This window comes from Squalius cephalus (assembly GCF_949319135.1).
Source record: "Squalius cephalus genome assembly, chromosome: 24".
NCBI classification, from domain to species: Eukaryota; Metazoa; Chordata; class Actinopteri; order Cypriniformes; family Leuciscidae; genus Squalius; species Squalius cephalus.
The window spans coordinates 18474741-18496410 of record NC_137145.1 but is presented as its reverse complement, the minus strand read 5'-3'; the positions used below and the strand labels follow the sequence as shown (position 1 = coordinate 18496410).

Sequence of the window (21670 nt, the reverse complement as noted above, 5' to 3'; positions counted from 1 at the left end):
TGAATAGTCATCTGCATGCACACAAAAACAGCTCACAAGCCTGGGTCTGCCTGTATAGGGCATTCGAGAACATTATTACATTAGGTTACACCCCACAACAATATCTGTCTGGACTGTCAACATAACTTTTATTGAGCAGAGACAGGGCTGCTGGATAGACGTTTTCAACCTCTTTATGGTAAGAGAAATGCTTTTATATTACTAAATGTCTGGACATATGAAAACTTGTAATGTGACATTTGAATTTAATGCAACAAATGGGCACATAGTATAAAAGATCATTTAAACTGAAAATATACATTTTATTTTAATGTATAAAAATGTAGTATTCTAGTAAACCTTGATTTATAAATACATAAGACATATTGCCTTATCCTAAATGCTAACAAAACTTACTCAAAACAATTGAACAATAAAGTACTTTGTTAAATTTTTTAATGATTTGTCATGTGTTGCAAGTGACTTGAAGCACAGTGTTCATATAACTATTATAAATACTGTTTTATGGTCTTTAATAAAAGGCTACTTGAAATAGACAAAAATTGTTTGTCATACTGCAGGAACATTTAGCCTGTTAAATATTACTCATCCATCTAAATCTTTACCTAAAGTCTTTACCTAAATGCTTTAAGAAAACATTTTTTGAAAATATCTATGTTAGGAACAGAAGGAGGTAAAAAACATGAAATGCTAATTCATTTAGCAATATTGCTTAGTTATTGTTGCCCATTAAAACAGATTATAGCTGTGTGCCCTATGATGAATCTTGAGTTCAGCACAAACATTTTGTTCTCAAACTATAATCTCAAACTGAATCAGTCATTTGTATGGCAAGTTAATAAGAAACTTTTCAATTAGCTTTTTGGTTGTGGCATAAATTAACACTTGCTTTATTTTCAAGATGTTTTATGTAACTATTGTTGATTTTGTTCTCAGTGGAGTACTCAATTGGAAGTATAGTGAAAAAAGCATTGATGATATCTTAAGGAGAATGCTTGTTTTAGGCAATCTTACATCTCAATATCATTTTTTTGCATGTTACAATCTCCCTAAAGTGCATTATGGACGTCAGTTGAAAGTGCTGTATAACCATATCAATTACTCTAGAATGCTTTCCTGTCCATTAATCTCTGATGTTTCATATCTGTGCAATTCCTGTACACTAAAAGAGTCCTCCATTAGAGCTGTGGTAAACACTGACTGCATTTTAATGCCTGTTTCTTTTCCAAACAATACGATGGATCCCTAATAAATCCAGCTAAACATGTCTAAAGTGCATCTCTTTTTTGGCAAACACTTCCATAAGTATTTCTAACATTATAACATACCATTCTTTCTCTCTTGTATATGACGTATATCTCTTGTAAAATTACTACTGCATTCCAGTAAGCTTATTTCTTTTGTCTTAAACTCTGAATTGCCTGCTGTTTATCAAGTTTATGCTAACTCAACGTGTCTCGATTTGTTAGGGCCAAAATGCGGCAGTTATGCAAGCTTGTACTGTTCATTTTGGTTCTGATGGCAGTGCTACACAATTCATCAGGAGGAACTAAATGGTTTCAGAAAGTAAAGAAGCCATCCAAGAAGCCATCCAATAAGCCGTCACAAGGGACCAAGACCCAACCTAACTATCCCAGACAACCCTCCTATCCTGGTGCAGGAGGTAACCCAGGCTACCCTAACCAGCAGTACCCTGGTAGAGGCGGCTCCAACCCAGGAGGATATCCCAACCAGAATCCTGGAGCAGGTACCTCTTATCCAGTGAGAACTGCAGGGCAACCTGGAGGATACCCAGGAGGACACCCTTCCGTTGGAGGGGGATATCCCAACTGGAACCCCAACAATAAGATTCTCAGTCCACATTATGGAGGTTCATTTGGAGGTGGTGGATTTGGCATGGGTGGTTCTCCTTTCTCCCAAACTGTGAGAGGAATGGGCTATGGTCCTTCTCTACAATCCAAAGGCTTTGCAAAAAAGGCAATGCTAGCCGCAGGTGTTGGTGCAATGGCAGGAATGGCTGTAGGCTATGGAATCGGAAACTTTCCACGCCCCGACTTCCAAATTCGTAGCCCCCAGGAGGAACGCCACTACAACAACTATATGTACAAACGTCAGGGCACTCATTCTAAAGGGGGAAACAACAAAGGCGGACCCAGCTACACATCAAAGCTGCCACCCCAGGCTCAGTCATATGACCAATTCATGAACACATGCATGAAGAGAAGTGATCTTTTAAAAGAGCAAAACATGGAAGATTCAGCAGTTCGCAACAACATTCAAAGAGATGAGCCACTGATTGATTATCTAGGTATGAATGAAGACTACTTCGAGAAAGTTGAGCCAAAGAATAATACCAAATCCCCTACAACTGATTATCCAAAGGATGCAGGGATTCATAAGGATGAGGACGATGACACAGCGAGTATCGTACAGATTGGCTATCCAGCGCTTATTGAGCAGATGAAAGCTCGAAAGTGTGTCGAGCTGTACTTGGTTTACTCTGAGAGCTTCCAGGAGAAGCAGAAAGAAAGTTGGAAGGAAAAAAAACAAGAAAAAAAAGCTCTCCGAAGTTCCATTAACCATAATGGTAACAGTAACCGTGTCTCTGGAGTTCTTCTGTTTCTCACGACTTCTTTTATGCTTCTTAGAGGCACTTAGTAGCACTCTCTACATTGATTATATACTGTATAATGGAATGCAGTTGCCCTTCTTTTCTACCCTGCAAATCTAGGAAACCAACCCCCCTCCCCCCTCACCGGCTATTTAAATGTATAGTACCAGACAGATATAATGTATGGCCATATTGGTTTTATGAATGCATTTTGTCATAAAATCATTGTATAATTATATACGAAAACTATTATTGTTATTTTATTATTATCCCTGGAAAATAAAAACTGAATTCCTTTAATAAAATGTCAACGGATGCATTTATTCATAGGGATTGAATGTTATAGATCTATTTATTTAAAAAGAATCATCAATAACAATAATAGTAATAATCTTTTTTTTTTTTCTGAAAAAACACATTTCCTCTATTTTTTTTTAATAAAATGTAAACTGATTCATTTGTCTTGATTATTTAATAGTAGTAGTGCTTATTAGGGATGCTCTGATATGAAAATTTTGTCCGATACCGATAATTCTTTATATTTGATATACCGATATATTGGCAGATAAATCTAAATCCAACTTTTTATATAATTTTTAAGAGCCTGATTATTACAAAAAACAACAAAAGTCTCACCATTAAAAGCCATGTCCCAAACATGAATTCAATAAATGTCATTATAATTTTATGTAGCCTGTATGACAGACTTGCGCTGCACGTGTTGCACTGAATTTTCTTTATTTGAAGTGATTTTAATCATATTTCAAACTATTTAAAACCATCATGGTGAACAGTACGCATCTGAAGTGTCTCAGCTGAAGGAAATAATCCATTATCTATCGGTTTTTATATACATCGGCCAAATTTTCTTAACGGGCCGATACGATAACATTAAAAATGAACATATATCAGCAGCTACCGATATGGTGGCCGATATATCATGCATCCCTGGTATTTAGAGTTCACATCTTTTAATAATTCACTCTAAATGTTATTTTCCCCAAGAACGTGCAGTGTAAACCGAAATTTACAGTATGAAAATAAAAACTAGTTTTCAGTGTTTTATAGATCAAACAATGGTTGATCTGTTTAAAAGCCCCCTAGCAAAATGAAGACCGTTGCCATGGTAACATCACAGAGCAGACTGTGGCCTTCAACATGATGCATGCTGCACGTTGCTATGAGACCAGGCTATTTGGAGAACCAACATCATGATTAGGTGAAAGCAAACAAAGTGTGAATAAGCAGAGTTAATTATTTATTAATTTAACAGCCAAAAACAGTACAAGGACCAAAGAGTGACATGGTTTAAAAGACCTGCTAAAATACAAACCCTAAAACTGACAGAAGAGTAACTGACATCACTGGAATGAAAGGAACAGCAAAACTTGTTATTTTTTCTTATGTCCACAAAGTTTGCATTAAAGGGATACTCCACTTTTTTTGGAAATAGGCTCATTTTACAACTCCCCCAGAGTTACAGTTGAGTTGAGTTTTGTTGAGTTTTACCGTTTTTGAGTCTATCCAGCCGATCTCCGGGTCTGGCGGTACCACTTTTAGCATAGCTTAGCATACATCATTGAAGTGGACAAGACCATTAGCATTTCTCTCAAAAAAGAGTTTCGATATTTTTTCTATTTAAAACTTGACTCTTCTGTAGTTAGATCGTGCACTAAAGACCGACGGAAAATGTAAAGTTGCGATTTTCTAGGCTGATGTGGCTAGGAACTATACTCTCATTCCAGCGTAATAATCAAGAAACTTTACTGCCGTACCATGAGTGCAGCAGGCGTAATGATATGACGCAGCGCCTGAAAATAGGCTACCTTCCGTCAACATAACCAACTGACAACCTGCTTGCACAGGGAGCGTTGGAAGTTACAGAGCTGGGGACTATTTTCAGGCGCTGTGTCAAGATTTAAATAGGAAAAGTATCGAAACTCTTTGGTCATTTTTTTGAGAGAGATGCTAATGATCTTGTCCGATTCAATGATCTATGCTAAGCTATGCTAAAAGTGGTACCGCCAGAACCGGAGATCGGCTGAATGGATTCAAAAACGGTAAAACTCAACTGTTTAACTCTGGGGGAGTTGTAAAATGAGTTTCCAAAAAAAGTGGAGTATCCCTTTGATTTCAGATATATGAGAGAATGCACTTAAATATTAGCCCTTAAATTAAAGTGATTTCATGCTTGAAACAAAGCACTCGTGTCGCTTCATAAAACTGAGGTTAAACCAGTAGAGTCACATGGATTGCTTTATGATGTCTTTACTACCTTTCTGGGGCTTGAAAGCGGTAGTTGCGTAACTTTCAATGGAGGGACAGTCACAGAAATCTTAATTTGTCTTCTGAAGATGAAGACAATCTTACGGGTTTGGAGCAACATGAATTTTTATTTTTGGGTGAACTAACCCTTTAACAACGATGTTAGCACCAAAATAAATAAAATCATCAGTTAAAATCCTTATTTGATTGCAGTACTTTCAGGCAATAGCAGCACAACATCAATTAAATATAATTTAATATTCATCACACCAACCAACGGCTAAAACATTTGGATATATGTTTAACAGTAAAAATTTTAATTAAATCAACCTTCTTGTCTTGACACACACACACACACACATATAATATGTAGGCTATATATATGTGTATATATATGTATATATATATATATATATATATATACATATATATACATATATATACACATATATATAGCCTACATATTTATATATATATATATATATATATATATATATATATATATATACATACATACATAGCCTACACATATATATATATATATATATATATATATATATATATATATATATATATATATATATATATATATATATATATATATCATAGTGATATGTCATCACTGTCTCACATTTCATATTTCATCCTCGTAATAAATAAGTTTCACTTCATCAAAGAAAATGATCGCATCCTGTTTAAAATTAAACCTTTCTGCTCTATGAAATTGTCTCTCAGCGAGACAAATGCCTCAAACCCTGTACTTCATCCCCACATAAAGATGTGTGCCACTGTTCCAAGTGTTATGAGGATGCTGGCCTTCTCCGAGCTGCCAGTGTTCCTGTAATTCTGCCAGTCTGAGCGACTGTGGTTTCCAGGTCCATCGGGGTAATAGCGCCTGCTGCCCTCTTCGTACCCGTACCTCGGTCTGCCCATAGAGCCCAGCCCGTATCCGATGGCTGCTCCTCCGATAGCCCCCGCGGCTGCAGCACCTGCCAGTTTCAGGCCCGTGTTCTTTGAAGAAGGGGATTTGGCCGGCTGACCCCATCCGCCTCTTCCACCTTTGCCACCTTTGCCACCTTTGCAATGGGCCAAAGGATACATCGACACCACCAGTAACATCCACACCCACATCATTACCAGAAGCTTCTGATTGCCCATCGTGATTAGAGGTAACTATAAAAGACAATGGAAGCTAATTTATATCTTGTTACACATTTTAATAAAGTTTCCTATAACAATATTACATTTAAAAGGTAGGACATGCTATTTCAATAATTGTTTCATATGGTTTTTAATTAGACTTTCAAGGGCAAAATGTCTGTGCACAGACACTTTTAAAATATGAATACGACCCTTCGCAATAGATAATGCTTTAGTATAATCAAGTTATATCCAACTCTGATCAAGTATATCTCCAACTCTATTAGAGAGCTTCCTTCCTTGCAACATATTTTCATATGCATAGCCTATATTATTGTTCCCTCTGTTAGAGAGCTACATGAGGCAATTTATCTCTTCAATAAACACACAATCTCCCCATCGCCTTTACAAGACTTCAAATCCAATCTCCAAAAAGCAACTTTTCAACCAGGAAGGGTGAGTGGCGTATGCACGCAATTTCCCGCGAAAACCATCCAGTCAGGTCTAAAATATAATTTCCATAGTAAAAAAAAACAAAACTTTTACAAATAGTAATAGTGGCAAATACACTAGATTTACAAATTATTTCTCTAATTCCATAAACTCGATTTATTCACACAATTTTGGGTTATGTTTAGAAACAATTTTCACAAATAAATACAAAGAAAGGGCAAGTAACACATTGAATTAAACATTACATTTTGAAGTAGAAAGAGCCTCCTTTTCAAATAATAAACATTGCTCCAGTTCAAAGTTATTCTAAATATATTTATTTTTATTAATATGTGCTATATGTTTTATTTAACATTTATTTTAAAATGTTGTTTTTATCATTTGCTTTTTATTAACTACATTAATTTTATTGATTTATTATTATATTATGTGTATTTTAAAATATTTAATGATTGTTTATTTTTAATATAACAGTAAATAAACACATTTTTAAATGTTTTAAATGAAAATGTTGAACATTTTATTCAACAGAATTATTCTAAACAGAAATATTCTTGGTCAGTTTAGACAATTACAGTGCAGTGAGCGGCACAAGTCTTCTGAATCTGATTATACGCACCATTGCACATATATAGACTGACCACTGACAACAAACAAACGCCCTGACTGGTGTATCAATTGTCAAAGCTCACCAAGAATGAGTGCTGTGTACGATTTGCTGACACACAGTGACCCCCACTTGTTGTGCCATACAGTATATCAATTGTTATACATGTATTGCATAACATAGACAGCCATGTTGATGTCATTTATGTCACAATGGTTATTTCAAACTATTATTGTAATATGAAAAATAAATAAATCATTACATTAGATTTGATATATTAAATGTGTTGCCTCAGTATTCATGCTATAACATTTATCCTCTATTTTGCAAATCTCATCAAAGTCCCATCTGTTGCAATAAACAGAAGCATCTTACCATAGTGATGATCAGTGGCTTCTCTTCACCGCCCAGTCTTACTGTGAGAAGCTGCTCTGTGTTGTAAACAACCACCTTATGAAACTGTCCCTCACTACACAGGAGCGAATGAGCAATCAGGGAAGCTCAATGGCCCCGCCCACTTGAGAACAAAGGATGAATTAGTGCTTGGTACTAGACTGGTTTTTACTCATTTTAAAGCAATTTTAATAAGATTAACATCCCATTGCTCCCACACTCGATTTCCCCCTCGTGTCTATTATCTCTGACCATTAAGTTCTCAAATCTTAGTTGTAATAGTAAGAGATCAGTGCTTAGGAGTGTTAAAGAAACTAATAAAATATATTAGGAGAGATTAAGTCTTTATTCCACATGGAAAAATGATCCTTATGTTGAAGTGTCATGCCTAATGTGGAACATATTCGTGGTAAATGGACTGTTATTCTGATCTGCTTAAACAGACCCATGAGACTCATGAGAAAAATATTAACATTAGACAACTACAGGGATCACTGAAATGTAATGAGATCTTTCACTGAGGTAAATGTGCATGCAAGTTCACACAATAAATTCTGTATTTTTTTATTATTAAAAGCAAAAATCTGTGCATATACAGTACACTTGTAAAACGCCTCACTAATTAAAAATATTAAATAAAGTCTGCAATAAAATAAGGCAAATCGATTAGATTTACAAATTATTCCTCTTTGTTTCACATTGTCTGCTTATTCACACAGTCCGGCTTTACATTAAATCAGATTTTTAATAACTAGAAAAATAAACACTCTCATGGCTCATTATAATTGTGCATACAAGTCGGACATTGACCCATTTGATTTCCTTAGTGAAAAAGAAAGCATCTGTTTATCTGCTGTTTATCCAATAAAGCTTATTTAGAGAAAGCCATGGTACTTTTGGATATTGCTGTATTATGATATTATAAAATACATATCAGGCTCATAGAAAGCCAAACTAAAGTAAGAATATGTCCCTGTTCCTGAGAGAGCACCATTTTGGTGCTTTAAAGACGGTGTTCAGATGAATGATGTAACATCATCAAGTAGTTTTATCAGAAAAAGACTTCATGTATCTCTTGATGATACGGCGCAAATCAGCGTACCTGAATAACAGGAAACAAGAAAAAAAAAAAACAGAAAGGAAATGAGTCACAATGATTTCAAATGACTCTAGAAATCATGTATGTGTTTTTTTTTTGTTATGTATGATAGACTGTACCTCTTCTTCAGTTTCAGCGTCTCTCTTTCTTCTTCCTCTTGCAATTTAGCAATGAAGCTTTGTAAAACAGGAAGCTCAAACTTGATATATTGTGCCACCTTGAGGACAAAATTAAGTATTACAACAATATATCCAAACTTGCACTACTGTAGTTTGGCTGAATTCAGAAAGCCACACTAACACTTATTTCTTCAATAAATAGTAAGATTACAGTATCCAAATTTTAAGACCTGTTACATCAGCCAAAATGTGCAGTATACAACCAGACGCATTGTGTAGAATATTGAATATAACAATGCATGACCTTCGATAACCATGTAAAAAATATACTGGAAATATATCTAATTATATCTGTTGTCTATCTAAAATATTTATTATATGATCAGTCTGGAAAATGTATTTTTTTTACAAAAAATATTTGATAAATAAATAAAACTACTCAACATTAAAGCATTGAATAAATACATAATTCATAATGTTAATAAAAAACAATGTTAATTTAAAGGACAAGTTCGGTATTTTACACTTAAAGCCCTGTTTACAGAGCGTTTCTGAACGGTTAAGATTAAAATTTGGACACATGCTGCTGTCCTGAGAATTTTAGGTTTCTTTCGCTTTCCCCCTCCACCTACACAATGGCTGCATATGTGCACTTTTATATGCAGACACACATACAGACATACAGACAGACACACATACAGACAGACAGACAGATAGATAGATAGATAGATAGATAGATAGATAGATAGATAGATAGATAGATAGATAGATAGATAGATAGATATGGATATATGGTCTCTTACATCATGGGTGACCTCTTCCACCTGGTCAGTCTCCATTAGGAATATTTTGCTGACCTGTTCACAAGGTCCTTTCAAAACTCTGACCGCCAAAGGATGATCATTAGGCTTCAGCTGGTGTCTCTCTGGATGCAGGAGAAGATTAGAAATATGAACTCAGGCACAAATAAAAGAACAATATGACATGTGAACTGAGTCAGGACGTACCGCCACTCGTGTGGACAAGATAGAGGCTGAACTCATCCGGGCTGTTCTCAATCTTGAACTTGCTCAGCAACACGCGCATAACCTGTGCCGTCGTCATACAGCTGTTGATGCGGACGTTGGTCACAGAGCCGAACGATGGCGTAAACACCGCTGTCTGTTTGAAACAATCAAATGTGAGCAAAAATTGAATAACGTGTAACCAGTTTACGAAACATGATGCTTGCCTTGTGGTTATAAAAGTGTCCATTGAAGGAGCATCGGTGGTGTCTTTTGACTCTCCTGATGCCAAGTCGACGTCCACTGATTCTCCTCGCGGTGACATCACTCCTGGACCTGGCGACCCGATCCGAGTGTGTCGACTCCTGCTGGCCCTCACCTGCCAGATGAGACTTTACCAAATCACACACTGCCATTCAAATATGATGAATAGGCAGTGAACACTGTTAAGTTTTTTTTTTTTAAGAAAAGGTCATGTATTCACCTGCCTCTTGCTTCTCCTCACCGGAGTCGTTTGATTGGTCATCTGTTGCATTGACCTCAATGGAAATGCGCGGTTGATTTGTTTCATGATTTCTAAAAGGCAAGAAAGCAGGAACCTTCATTAAAAGAACATTCTGGAGAAAACAATTTTGACCATCAGTTAAAAAAAAAATGCTTTTACAGTAACGCATTAATGAAAGTCTATGGGACAAGAGTTCTGTAGCCTATACTCATCATTTTGTGTTTAGATTAAGTGAAAGTGTTTATAATTGGTATCTATAAAGTTCCTTTTTGAGGAAGTTTTGTGTATTATCTATGAAGTTTCCTTTTTTGAGGTTGGCTATTTTTGGAACTTCTGCACAAGCAATGTAAAACTTGTGGGTGCTGCTCCATGTTTTACTTTGGCTGTGTCATTTCAGGACAGCCATTTGTAGTGGTGTCCGATACCATAGCCTACTGGACGTTATACTATAATGCACCACAATAACGAGTGTACAACTGTTGTGCAATTCGTGTACACTCAAAGGCTACAGAATACCCATAATGCACTGTGGGGGTCGTAGGCTACCCTATGAGGCTACCGAATGAATTCATGAGTCTCGTCGGAAGATGGCGCCCGCAGCTGAATCATCCGTCCGTCCATTATCCAAAACGCTGGTTCAATATGGGTACAGCGTCATTATCATTATCATACAGGTATAGATTCCTTTTTCATTGGTTAAAATTGTTTTAGTAAGGTTTATCATGCTAGTTTTCATGACAGAGTTAAAGATGAATCTTTTCTTTACTACTGGAGCTGCCAGTTATAATGATAAAGACATCGTTCTAAAAACAACGGCACAAATAAACGATATCGTTTGAATCACTTTCAGAATCAGAACGATTTTATCCAGCTAATGAACGATAAAAACATTGACAGCCAATCAGAATCCATCCTGCTGTAACGAGCTTGAGCATTTAAAGTGACAGACAAGCGCAAGCTTAGAATAAACAACGATTGCACTAGGATGCTATAATACTATTATAGTTATCGTTCTTGGTGTGAAAGGGCCTTAATAGTATAGGATTTCGAACACAGCTCTTGTTTTACCAGCTTTCCATTTATATGTAGCCTACTACTGTTCAAAAGTTTGGGTTCAGTACATTTTTAAAGAAATTAATACTTTTATTCAGAAAGCACTTTTTAATCCAAATGAATCAAAAGTGAAAATGACTTAATGCATTAATACATCAGATTTCTAGTTCAAATAAACACTGTTCTTTCGAACTTTCTATCCATCAAAGAATTGTAGAAAAATGCATCATGATTACACAAAAATATGAAGCAGCACAACTGATTTCAACATTGATAATAATAAGAAATGTTCCTTGAGCAGCAAATCATCATATTAGAATGATTGACACTGAAGACTGGAGTAATGATGCTGAAAATTCAGCTTTACCATTACAGGGATAAATTACATTTTATAACATAAAAAAAAATTACAATTATTTTAAATTGATTTAAATAAATATATATTTCACAATATTATTTTTCACTGTTTTTACTGTATTTATGATCTTATTACGATTTAAAGTATGCATTTTCTAGCACTCTCTGGTTAGTGTTTAAGTATTTTGGTTCAAACTTCAAACATACTTATCCATTGTGAACTGAAACATCCACTGTGAAGGCAAACCAATAAACACATTTTTTGATTGTTTTTATGAAATTAATTTCTGTTGCAATTAGGCTATATATGCTATATGTATCCCAAAACATTAACCAGAAAGCACCAAAAACAAAATATGCTAAATAATAAAAATGATTTATAATGTAAAATAAAATAAATAATATCTGACTTGACTGTGTTGATGTCTGTTTCATCACTCAGAGATGTTAGTGAGGGGTGTGGCCTGGTTGACTCCTTCTCATCTTGCATCTGCAGTCTGATTGGCCGCCGCACGCCCCAAAAAACATTGAGCAAGCCCTCTATGATCAATTCTCCTTCCTCCTGTGAAATTGACATGTCACTTTAGTCATCAGCTGTATGACATCAATACAACAGGCTACATTTTACCAACTAACCTCTCTGTGCCTCAACTGGAGAGCTTCTCCTTCATAATAAAGATTGTACGTTTGAAGGTGTGAGAGAATGACGCTCCTGCAAACAACAAGAAAATGAAGTTAGGTTTACGAGAACAGCGAGAGAAAGACACCTTTGCAGTAACATAAGATGGACTTACTTGCTTACGAATTTGTTTTCTCCAACCTGGATCTTGTCTGAATCCACAGTGTCCATGTCGGGTCGGTGAAGAAACTCTAGGAAGGCCTGTAAAAGAATGAAGAGATGAATTGAAAAAGGTCTCTGTGATCAGAAGAGAATCTTATGACTTTCTGCCTTATAATCGCAGAATGACTTAAGGCAAGATTCTCTCTCACTCACTCAAACACACACACACACACACACACACACACACACACACACACACACACACACACACACACACACACACACACACACACACACACACACACACGCGCGCGCGCACACACACACACACACTAAAAGATGATTTGAACTGTCTCACACCATACTATTAAACTATAAGGATGTAAACACACATTTAGGCCTAATATTATATTTACCATGATTTACTGTGACACATTTCATCACACAAAATGGCTAGTTCATCACAAGTAAGCAATAACTTCACTGAATTTGCACATAGAGAGCTAAAGTTAGTTTTAAACCAACATTTTATTCACCATAAGCTCAAATGCAGCACAAGATCTCAGTCTATCTCAGCTTATATTCTGATATCTTTGGTAAGGAACCTGTAAAGGTCAAGATGCCGAAGCAGGTGGCAATGACTTACTGTACAAGCAGCACGCGTGGAAATCCAGCAAAGTAAGTGAAACCAAGCCAGGATCTGTCACTCGCATCAGAGAAAGTGATGGTAATGTGGATGGAAATGAGGAAGTCTTGGAAGTCAGCATGAAAACAGCTGTGCTGTGGGATGAAAGCGTGTCGTTGACAAGCTACATGAGCCTTTGCCCCTCCCTGTAAGACTCTTCCTCATTGCAAACGCTCAGTCAGGAAGTTAGAGCTTTTTTCACTCGGGTCAGACTTCCTCCCGTGAGCCACAGATATGCACACACTGCCCCCGACCACAATTCTGCACGCAGAGATAATTACTAACACAGAAACTCAACGCTCGGGTGGTTTGCTGGACCAGACAGGAAGTACGCTTGGCCGAGAACATAAACGGGCCTGTACATTTAGGGCAGATGTTAACACACCGTCCCATGAGTACCAGTAAACACATAATGTCCTTCAACTGAAAGAAACTTTTCCAAATAAATAAAATCAGCAGAAATATGCATGATGTAAACATGTTTGTATATTAGGGTCTTTAAAATATAGCTATTGTGAGAGTGCTGGATGTGTTATCATAGGTCATAATTTCCACATTGTTAAGAGAATTGCCTACTGTATTTCTTTCTTAAAGGCAAATAATTGTTTCTCTGTGTTTGAGGAGTCCAGGTGACCCATAAAAGAGGAAACTATTTAGTGCAGTAGGTTGAGCTGTGAATGACACATTGTATTTTATTGTATGAACAGAGTGAGCTAAATCAATGAGGATAAGGAGATTTTTGTTCAGACACAAGAAGGCTTTCTCTTGTGCTTGTTCCAACTTTCATCTGTTACTCTGGTAACAAGCAGGTTTGAGCACAGCATTGCCACCTTGTGGAAGATAAACTAAATACAAATGGATTCAGGATCTCTGGATCACTGATACAGTTCATACAGTGTTGCCAAAAGTATTTGGAGACTTAAGCTACATTTAAAATCTCATTTCATAAAATGAATAAAATCAAACCAAGGGTCATTATTTTGTAAAAAGTAAATAATGACAATAATAAAATATAAATAAAAATTATTTCGACTGCCACTACTAATAGCTCAGATTTGTACTTGACTAATACAAGTTTCTGATAATGTGTTTGTCTCTCTTTTTTAAAATGATATATTTATTCAGCATAACAATATACTGTGCCACACCATTGAACTGGCCATGGAAAATAAATGGAAGTCCATTTCTTTCAAATGACATCAATCAATTATTCAATAAATCAGATCAGATTGGTATAGGACAAATAAAATCTCTGATAATGTCTTTGCCTCTCTTTGTTAAAAGGTATATTTAATACATATTTATTCATAAATATATTGATTTATAACCCAATAAATAACTAACTAACCTGGACTAATGCAAATCTCTGATAAAGTTTCTCATCGTTAAGATTTTTATTAAATATTACTATTCAACATAATATACTGTGCTATTATATACCACTGGTCCTGTCATAGTAAATACATTGAGGAATTTAAGCTAATTTCTTTTAAATTATTATTACTATTATTAATCCAAACAAATGGCCAGGAACAGTATTGTCCTCAGCATTCCTACCACAACCTTGCAGTGTATTTTTTAAAGTGAACTTTTTGTTTAAATTTCACTTAACTGACTTTGATCAAAGTCCCCCTGTAGTCAATCATTTTATCCCTTAAAACTGTTCTTTGATCACCAAAATGACATATTTAAAGTTTTTTCCTGTTAAAAAATTCATCATGCCTTAAAATAGCTTGAATGCATCTCTACACCCTTGCTTCATTCAGTACCTGGATTCATGAATATGCTAATTAGCCCCGCCTCAACTCATGCGGCTCACAGATTCACTCAACTTTCTGAGGTAAACGCTGCTCAATGCTATCTATCGCTCTTTACAACGTCAGACGCATAAAGGTAATTAATATGATTAGCCTTTTGCTTGGCTGTTATCAAACAGCTAATGATGTGTTCCTAATGTTAACCGAACCATGTTCCCGTTCGCTATCTAAGTAACAATCATCAGAAACGCTTTGAACAACTGGAGAAAGGTATCATACATCATAAACCCAATATTGAGAAATCTACCCGATTTTTATATCAACAGAAAAATATACCTGGGATAACCTGGCATCTCTCAAGTCTCCCCTGCTAGTTCTCTGTTAATGATATGCTAAAGCCCACTGGCAACTTGATGTGATTGGTTACCAGGTAGTTTGTGACGTCAGAAACACCAGCGATATCAAACCTCGTCTTTTTTTCACTGCAGTTTTAAGGAGAAAATACTCAGCAATGGTGTTGACATGAATTTGCACATGATTTGTCATAAAGCACATTAAAAAAAAACGCCACATAGACATATAAACAACATTAAAGGGGTGGTATAATGCATCTACATAAAAAGATGTAAAATAAGTCTTTGATTTCCCCAGAGTGTGTATGTGAAGTTTTAGCTCAAAATACCCCACAGATATTTTTATATAGCATGTTAAAACTGTCAATTTTTGAGGGTGAGCAAAAACACACCGTTTTGTGTCTGTTCCTTTAAATGCAAATGAGCTGCTGCTCCTGGCACAGGGGGTGGAGCTTCAACAGCTTGCACTCACACAGACATGCACTGAAAACTTTTCATGCACTTTAGCCTTTTATGTTCAAACCGGAGTTAGACAATGATGGAGAGACTCAAGAAGTGACAACATGTAGAATGCAAGACATTTCTGAATGGTTAGTTGATAAATTTATGTAGCTTATGTGTAGTTGTCTTCAAGTCATTGATTAGCATATTCTGTCGTGATAATCTATAAATCGTGTTCAGGGGGCGGGGTTTATGTAAATTTAAGGGTTTGTGATGTCACTAACCCAGGATGAATGTTGTGTAGTCCCAACCAGCCGTTTGTTAAAAGCGATTTCTTTAAAAGCAAATATCTCCCTTTGCTTTGAACTTTGAGCGTTGTAACTTTGCAGATTTTGTTTATGCTCAAACAGCAACATTACACACTAACTAGAGTTAAAAAAGTGAAATCATAATCAACCACCCCTTTTAAAAGCTTGATTTTCACCACAAGGGGGCTTTAAGTTATGTGAAAGAAATATCAGTAGGCCTAATTCATTTTCAAAGATACAGAATTCCACATCCCACACTAGTATGCTATGGACATTCGCACATCACGGAGTCATTCACGGATGCCTTTATTTCTTTGTATAAAATGACAATGGGCCAGACAAATAGCAGGCAAACATGCAAGTTTAAGGACAGAGGTATATCTACATATATACAAATGAGCATTTAAATCCTAGAATACTTCAGATTAAATTGAGACATACAGTAATGGCACACTCGCAGGCGGCCCACATCCTGTTACAGCATTTAATACAATCAATCAAAATGTTCATTCACATGCTACAGGGCCTAGGTGCAAAACAGAAGTGTTTCTAGACAAGAGAGTCCCTGTGGAGCGCTTGAGGACTAATGGAACAATGCTGGAAAAAGAGCAAGGATCATTCTGCACTTCATGCTGCGCTCTAGATGACATTCTCAAACAGCTGCATGGAGCTCATAATGTTCTCGTCCTAGTGAAAGAGAAAAAGCGTCAGTCGCAGATTGTTGCTGACAGCTTCATGTTAGAAAGAGTTTAGAAAATGTCTAGCTGTCAGTGAGAGCCTCCGTATCAACGGAAATCAGTCTAATGTTGACATTTATCTGACATTAGCTCTGACGCTTCTGTCAAAGCATGGTTAGGAACCGCAGATACTTCTAGACAGGACATGAAAACAAAGGGATTTGAAGGAGTCATATAACATAAATCTTTTTATTTATTTTTTTACTTCTAAGGTCCACTTACTGTATAATGTTAGTCCAGATTTTTGAGCCAGAACAACTCAAAATTTACTATTTCATGACCATTTTCCATCCTCTTATTAAACAGTCCGTTTATTTATTTTATTTAATTAATATCAATAATGAATATAAAATTGAAGTACAAGCTGTTTTTGTAGCTAGGTTTTCGAAGAATTTCCTTAAGAAGATAATAGCAAACTATCAAATATGGTGCTCTTCTGTCATTTTTAACCAAAATATTTGAAATGTTATTGTTTTTTTAGAATTTTTTACTTGATCAGAATTGTACAAAAATTGGTAAATGTTTTGGCACTTGCTATATGAACACACAAAAATGATTCGAAAAGGTTGGACCTGAAAAAAAAGTCCCTTGTACTCCTCGTGGTAAAAATGACCGCAACGGAAATGAATGCGAAACGAATTTGATCTAGTAATGAACAAATTAAATCTTACTGAAAGCTCATTTTTTGAGATATCAACCTCAAATTTGGAACACAAATAGTTTAGATTTATGGGTTTGATTTTCCTACTACTTCATAAATATAATTTAGTACCATAAAATCCCCAACAAAATATTAAATAAAAAACATTATTGAACTAAAATATAATAGGTTAATTTCACTGAAATAATTAATAATTAAAATATTTGCTCATTTTTGTCCGCCACCCGAGGATCAGCAGAAGGTCAAAGATGAATAATATCAAAATATAAAACCAAGTGGCATGCTTTTGTAAAAAATATAACAATAATTATTATTATTATTACTATGCATGTCAAGGAGCCTCACTTAGAGAGAAAGACCATGAAAATTATGATTTAAAGGGTTCATATAATATATATATATATATATTTAAATTCCTTCTTAGTCCTGATTTTTGTGCCAAAACAATTCAGAATGTAGTATTTCATGACTAATATCCATCCTATTATTAAATAAACACTTGGACTGCTGATTTGCAAATGTGGGCGACCGTATGTTAACTATTTCAGAAGTATTTCCGAATTTGTAGCTTGGTTTTCGATAAATGTCCTTTTTGGACTGGGGAGGAAGTTTTAAGCTCTGCAAGTTAAAGTATATTTTCATATAAGCAAACAATAAACTCTTCCACTTCAATAGATAAAAAAAAAAAGAGAGTTTGATTTCTTATGATATGAACCCTTTAAAACCTGGCCTACCTTCTGACAGGTCTCTATGAACTCATCAATGGTTACAACTCCGTCTCTGTTCCGGTCCATTTTCTGTGAAGCAAAGTTGTTTTGAGAGTTTGGTCAAGCAGATGACCATTGCTGGCTGAAATAACTTCCCATGGGACTGCTAAAAGTTCGGTACCTGGAAGAAATTCTCCACGTGTTCAAATGCAGCATCATCTTTGACACTAGGAGAGGTGTGCCTGCCCATCATGTCATAGATGGACTTCATGATAGCCTGCATCTCCTGCAGAAAGTGCAGTAACAATAGCAAACACATTGTACTAAAGAAACTATGTGCAGTCTGTTAACACGTGTCTTTCATACCTCTCTGGTGATGTAGCCGTCTTTATTAATGTCATAGAGGTTAAAGGCCCACCTCAGTTTCTCAGTCTCAGAACCTCGAAGCAGAACAGACAGGCCGATTACAAAGTCCTGCCAAAACACGCGTTTAAAAAGAATTAAATGAAATATTCTCAGTTGTGTTGGTCTGTCGGACTAACACTTGTGTTCTGTTGAGAACATAAGTAAAATAATATTAGTACAATAATATTAGCAATTCTGAAATTAATCTTTTTTTTCCCCCTGGCCTAATCAAGATGTATAGTAAGTAAGCAGACTTTATTAATCACACACTGGGGAAATTCAGGCAGATATATTATATAATTAAATAATAATACAGGCAGATATTATTGTTCATCTTATGATGTGCATGAATATAAACATTTAAGTTGAATACAGTAGTATTACAGAGCTGAAGTCTTTCAAATTACAAATAATTTTGTTTTAATAATATTTAATAGTATTTAATAATGTTCCTAACCTCAAAACGTATAGAGCCGCTTCGGTCCATGTCAAAAGCATTGAAGAGGAAATGTGCATATGTGGTGGCATCTGGAAAAAAAAGAAAAGAATGAGTAACTATATTTCTGCATAAATATTTGGATTTTATCTTGGACTTTTGACACCTACTCATTCTTTATTATAACCTTTCCACATTTTAGAAAAATAGTAAAGTCACCAACTATTAATTTAAAATAAATAAATAAAAACGGTGATTAATACTATTAATAATCTAACTATATATACTATATAACTGTTTATACTATATAACCTATTTTTGATGAAACACAACTGAAAAAAAAGAATTAATGGATTAAAAATAAAGTAAATAAAAATATAGATTCATTCTATTAATATTCTAACTAACTAACTAACTAACTAACTAAGATATATATATATATACATACAATATATATACACACACACTGTATATTATTTCACTCAGTCATCAAATTGTATTTAAACAATGTAAAAATATTTAAATTTTAAAAATTAAGTTAATTAATAAATACATTTAAAAAATGCTGATTAATACTAATAAAATCTTATATATATATATATATATATATATATATATATATATATATATTTTTTTTTTTTTTTTTTTTTTTTGTCACATTCATATTGGGTGAATTCACTTATTACTTCACTTGTTCTCTTATTAAGATTACATCCACATAATCAAACCAGAGTTGAAAAGGCAACAATCCCCCTACCTCCTTGAGGGAAGAACTGGGAATAGATCGATTTAAACGTCTCCTCATCCACCAATCCACTGGGACACTCCTATTTAGAAACGTGACAAGAATTCAAGGATACTTTCACTTGCAACAAACTTAAAGTCATAGTTCACCCTGAAATGAAAATGAAGTCATCATTTACTCACCCTGGTGTTGTTCTAATGCAGTATGCCCTTCTTTCTTTTTTGGACCACAAAAGGAGAATTAAAAAAAAAAAAATGACATGATACATTTTTGTAGTGACGAACACAACGGATGGGACGTAGATTGTATTTCGTGTTCACATCTGCAACTGTCCTTCAGACTCTCATCAGACAAAGAGTTCCAGCCCAGAGATATTCAACTCAGGGAAGAAAATACAGATACTTTTTTGGGATTGTTGTATTTCAAGTCGCTTTTAGGTTCATCTTGATTTCTTGATTTAAAGTAAATGATGACTTAATTTTCATTTTAGGGTGAACTATCTCTTTAAGCAGTCTTACGTTTTTGAAGCCTCTGTAGAGCGACTGCAGCTCCTTCCTAGTGAACTTGGTCTGAGCCTGGAGCTGCTCCAGGCCCTCTGGCTGATGTCGGACCATGGACAACTCCAGATCACTTTCAACGGCGTCTGTCAGAGAGAGAGCATGAGGAAGAGTGGGAAGAGGAGGTGGAGGAGGTGAGTGACTGATATCAGTTGGGTTGCACTGAGGGCAGGACATAAAGAACTAAACAGGTAAAGCGTGGAGTGCAGGTGAAAGGACAGACACATATTTGGGGTCTAAAAGAAGAGGACAGAAATATGCCGCATTTACATTACATACATCATTGAAAAAGCGACGGTTGCGAATGACGTCAACTCTGGTGGACACTATTTGTGATCACACGACTTCTGGGTCAGTATGTCTACCTTGGGTTGTTTTGCCAAATGTATAGTGTTAAATGCAGATCACTTTTAAAAGAAGATGCAAGCTGGTCAAAAAAAAATCTGATTCAGTTAACAAATCGAAATTGGGCATCAATTCCTGCAGTGTAAATGCGGCCATAGACACTGTAAACCACAGAAGAGGAGATGTTGGGGAGACAGACGGGGCAGAACGGGAGACCAGGAGGGATCAATATCAGCGATTCTCTACTGGTTTCGCTTCAGGGCTCAGATTTGTAATTGGGCATCGAGTGGGGAACCAGCGCCAATTACCGAAATTGTTTAGCACAAATTAAAACAAAAATGTCCTTAAAATTTTCCTTTAACATTATGGAAAAAAAAATACTTTACATTCAATTTGCACTTAAGTATATTCTATCTGTACATTCATTGTATGTAATGTTTTCAACACTTAACTACATGCTAAATAAAACTAAACAAATAGTTTGAATCGATATTAAATGCATTCAATTTTAAGTTGACTTTTCTTGACCCAGTAAGTCTTAAGTACTTTACATCTTTATATGTGATTTCACAATTACAGTCTATTGTTTTTTTTAAATATGGTTAGTGAACTGCCAAACACTGGCAAGTATTTATGGCAAACTAAAATATTATTTAATGTCATTTCTACTGAAAATCATTTGTCATGTATTTAAATATATATATTTTTAATTACACATTTGAAATGATTAAGTAGCAATTTATTACATTTAAAATAAATTAACTTTAAAATGTAACACATTACTGTTAAAATTATAAACAAGTACTTTACATGTGCTTTAGTATGTTAGTCAACACGTCAAAGTAAGTGTCCTTCTTTAAAGTATGACAAATGATTATTAAAACATACTTAATTGTATTTATACTTTAATTTTACATTACAAAGTGCACTTTCTAAAAGTGTACTTAAGTGTGCTAATAAACTAATAAAAGTGTGCTCTCTTTAAGTACACTTTAGAGACCTTTTATTTCATTACTAAATTATCTGCAAGTATAGTTTAAAAAAAAAAAATACATTTAAGATTTGAAGTACATTCAAGTGCACATTCAATACGATTGCATGCACACATATTTTTCACAAGGGAAATATGAACTGCATAGGCCCAAA

The 21670-nt window shown here is 35.1% G+C and overlaps 4 protein-coding genes across 6 annotated transcripts in view; 1 reads left to right on the top strand and 3 right to left on the bottom strand.

The window, feature by feature from the left end:
* The first annotated feature begins 93 nt into the window (after positions 1 to 93).
* On the top strand, positions 94 to 2909 carry prnpb (prion protein b). The gene is made up of 2 exons (XM_079860881.1): positions 94 to 178; positions 1470 to 2909. The coding sequence occupies exon 2, from the start codon at positions 1477 to 1479 to the stop codon at positions 2656 to 2658; it is 1182 nt and encodes a 393-aa protein (XP_079717007.1). The 5' UTR covers positions 94 to 178; positions 1470 to 1476; the 3' UTR covers positions 2659 to 2909.
* A 2590-nt stretch (positions 2910 to 5499) lies between these two features.
* sprn2 (shadow of prion protein 2) lies at positions 5500 to 7530 on the bottom strand. The gene is made up of 2 exons (XM_079861906.1): positions 7452 to 7530; positions 5500 to 6049 (listed from the first exon to the last, which is right to left on the bottom strand). The coding sequence occupies exons 1-2, from the start codon at positions 7452 to 7454 to the stop codon at positions 5639 to 5641; spliced, it is 414 nt and encodes a 137-aa protein (XP_079718032.1). The 5' UTR covers positions 7455 to 7530; the 3' UTR covers positions 5500 to 5638.
* Positions 7531 to 8011: 481 nt separating this feature from the next.
* Positions 8012 to 15207, bottom strand: rassf2b (Ras association domain family member 2b). 3 transcript variants are annotated; one of them, XM_079861726.1, is made up of 11 exons: positions 15166 to 15207; positions 13034 to 13333; positions 12401 to 12486; positions 12243 to 12318; positions 12017 to 12168; positions 10176 to 10267; positions 9919 to 10070; positions 9695 to 9848; positions 9491 to 9612; positions 8688 to 8785; positions 8012 to 8571 (listed from the first exon to the last, which is right to left on the bottom strand). In XM_079861726.1, the coding sequence occupies exons 3-11, from the start codon at positions 12454 to 12456 to the stop codon at positions 8508 to 8510; spliced, it is 966 nt and encodes a 321-aa protein (XP_079717852.1). In that variant the 5' UTR covers positions 12457 to 12486; positions 13034 to 13333; positions 15166 to 15207; the 3' UTR covers positions 8012 to 8507. The 3 variants fall into 3 exon arrangements, with proteins under 3 accessions (XP_079717852.1, XP_079717853.1, XP_079717851.1); XM_079861727.1 differs by lacking the exon at positions 15166 to 15207 and having other exon boundaries at positions 10197 to 10267; positions 13034 to 13458; XM_079861725.1 differs by lacking the exon at positions 15166 to 15207 and having other exon boundaries at positions 13034 to 13457.
* A 1013-nt stretch (positions 15208 to 16220) lies between these two features.
* Positions 16221 to 21670, bottom strand: part of kcnip3b (Kv channel interacting protein 3b, calsenilin) — a 31439-nt gene continuing 25989 nt past the window's right edge. Inside the window, exons 3-9 of the mRNA XM_079861986.1 lie at positions 20141 to 20265; positions 19635 to 19704; positions 18899 to 18969; positions 18403 to 18510; positions 18218 to 18322; positions 18064 to 18126; positions 16221 to 16618 (exon numbers count right to left, since the gene is read on the bottom strand). Coding sequence (XP_079718112.1) covers positions 16571 to 16618; positions 18064 to 18126; positions 18218 to 18322; positions 18403 to 18510; positions 18899 to 18969; positions 19635 to 19704; positions 20141 to 20265 — 590 coding nt within the window. The 3' untranslated portion in view covers positions 16221 to 16570. The remainder of the gene's footprint in view (positions 16619 to 18063; positions 18127 to 18217; positions 18323 to 18402; positions 18511 to 18898; positions 18970 to 19634; positions 19705 to 20140; positions 20266 to 21670) is intronic.

Bases quoted from the DNA above. Each gene is read 5' to 3' on its own strand.
- prnpb (XM_079860881.1), top strand. From the start codon at position 1,477: ATGCGGCAGTTATGCAAGCTTGTACTGTTCATTTTGGTTCTGATGGCA.
- rassf2b (XM_079861726.1), bottom strand. From the start codon at position 12,456: ATGGACACTGTGGATTCAGACAAGATCCAGGTTGGAGAAAACAAATTC. The intron at 10,071-10,175 runs GTGAATACATGA...CTCATCTGGCAG, and splicing joins TGAGGAGAAGCAAGAGGCAG to GTGAGGGCCAGCAGGAGTCG. The intron at 9,613-9,694 runs GTACGTCCTGAC...TCCTGCATCCAG, and splicing joins TCTTGTCCACACGAGTGGCG to AGAGACACCAGCTGAAGCCT.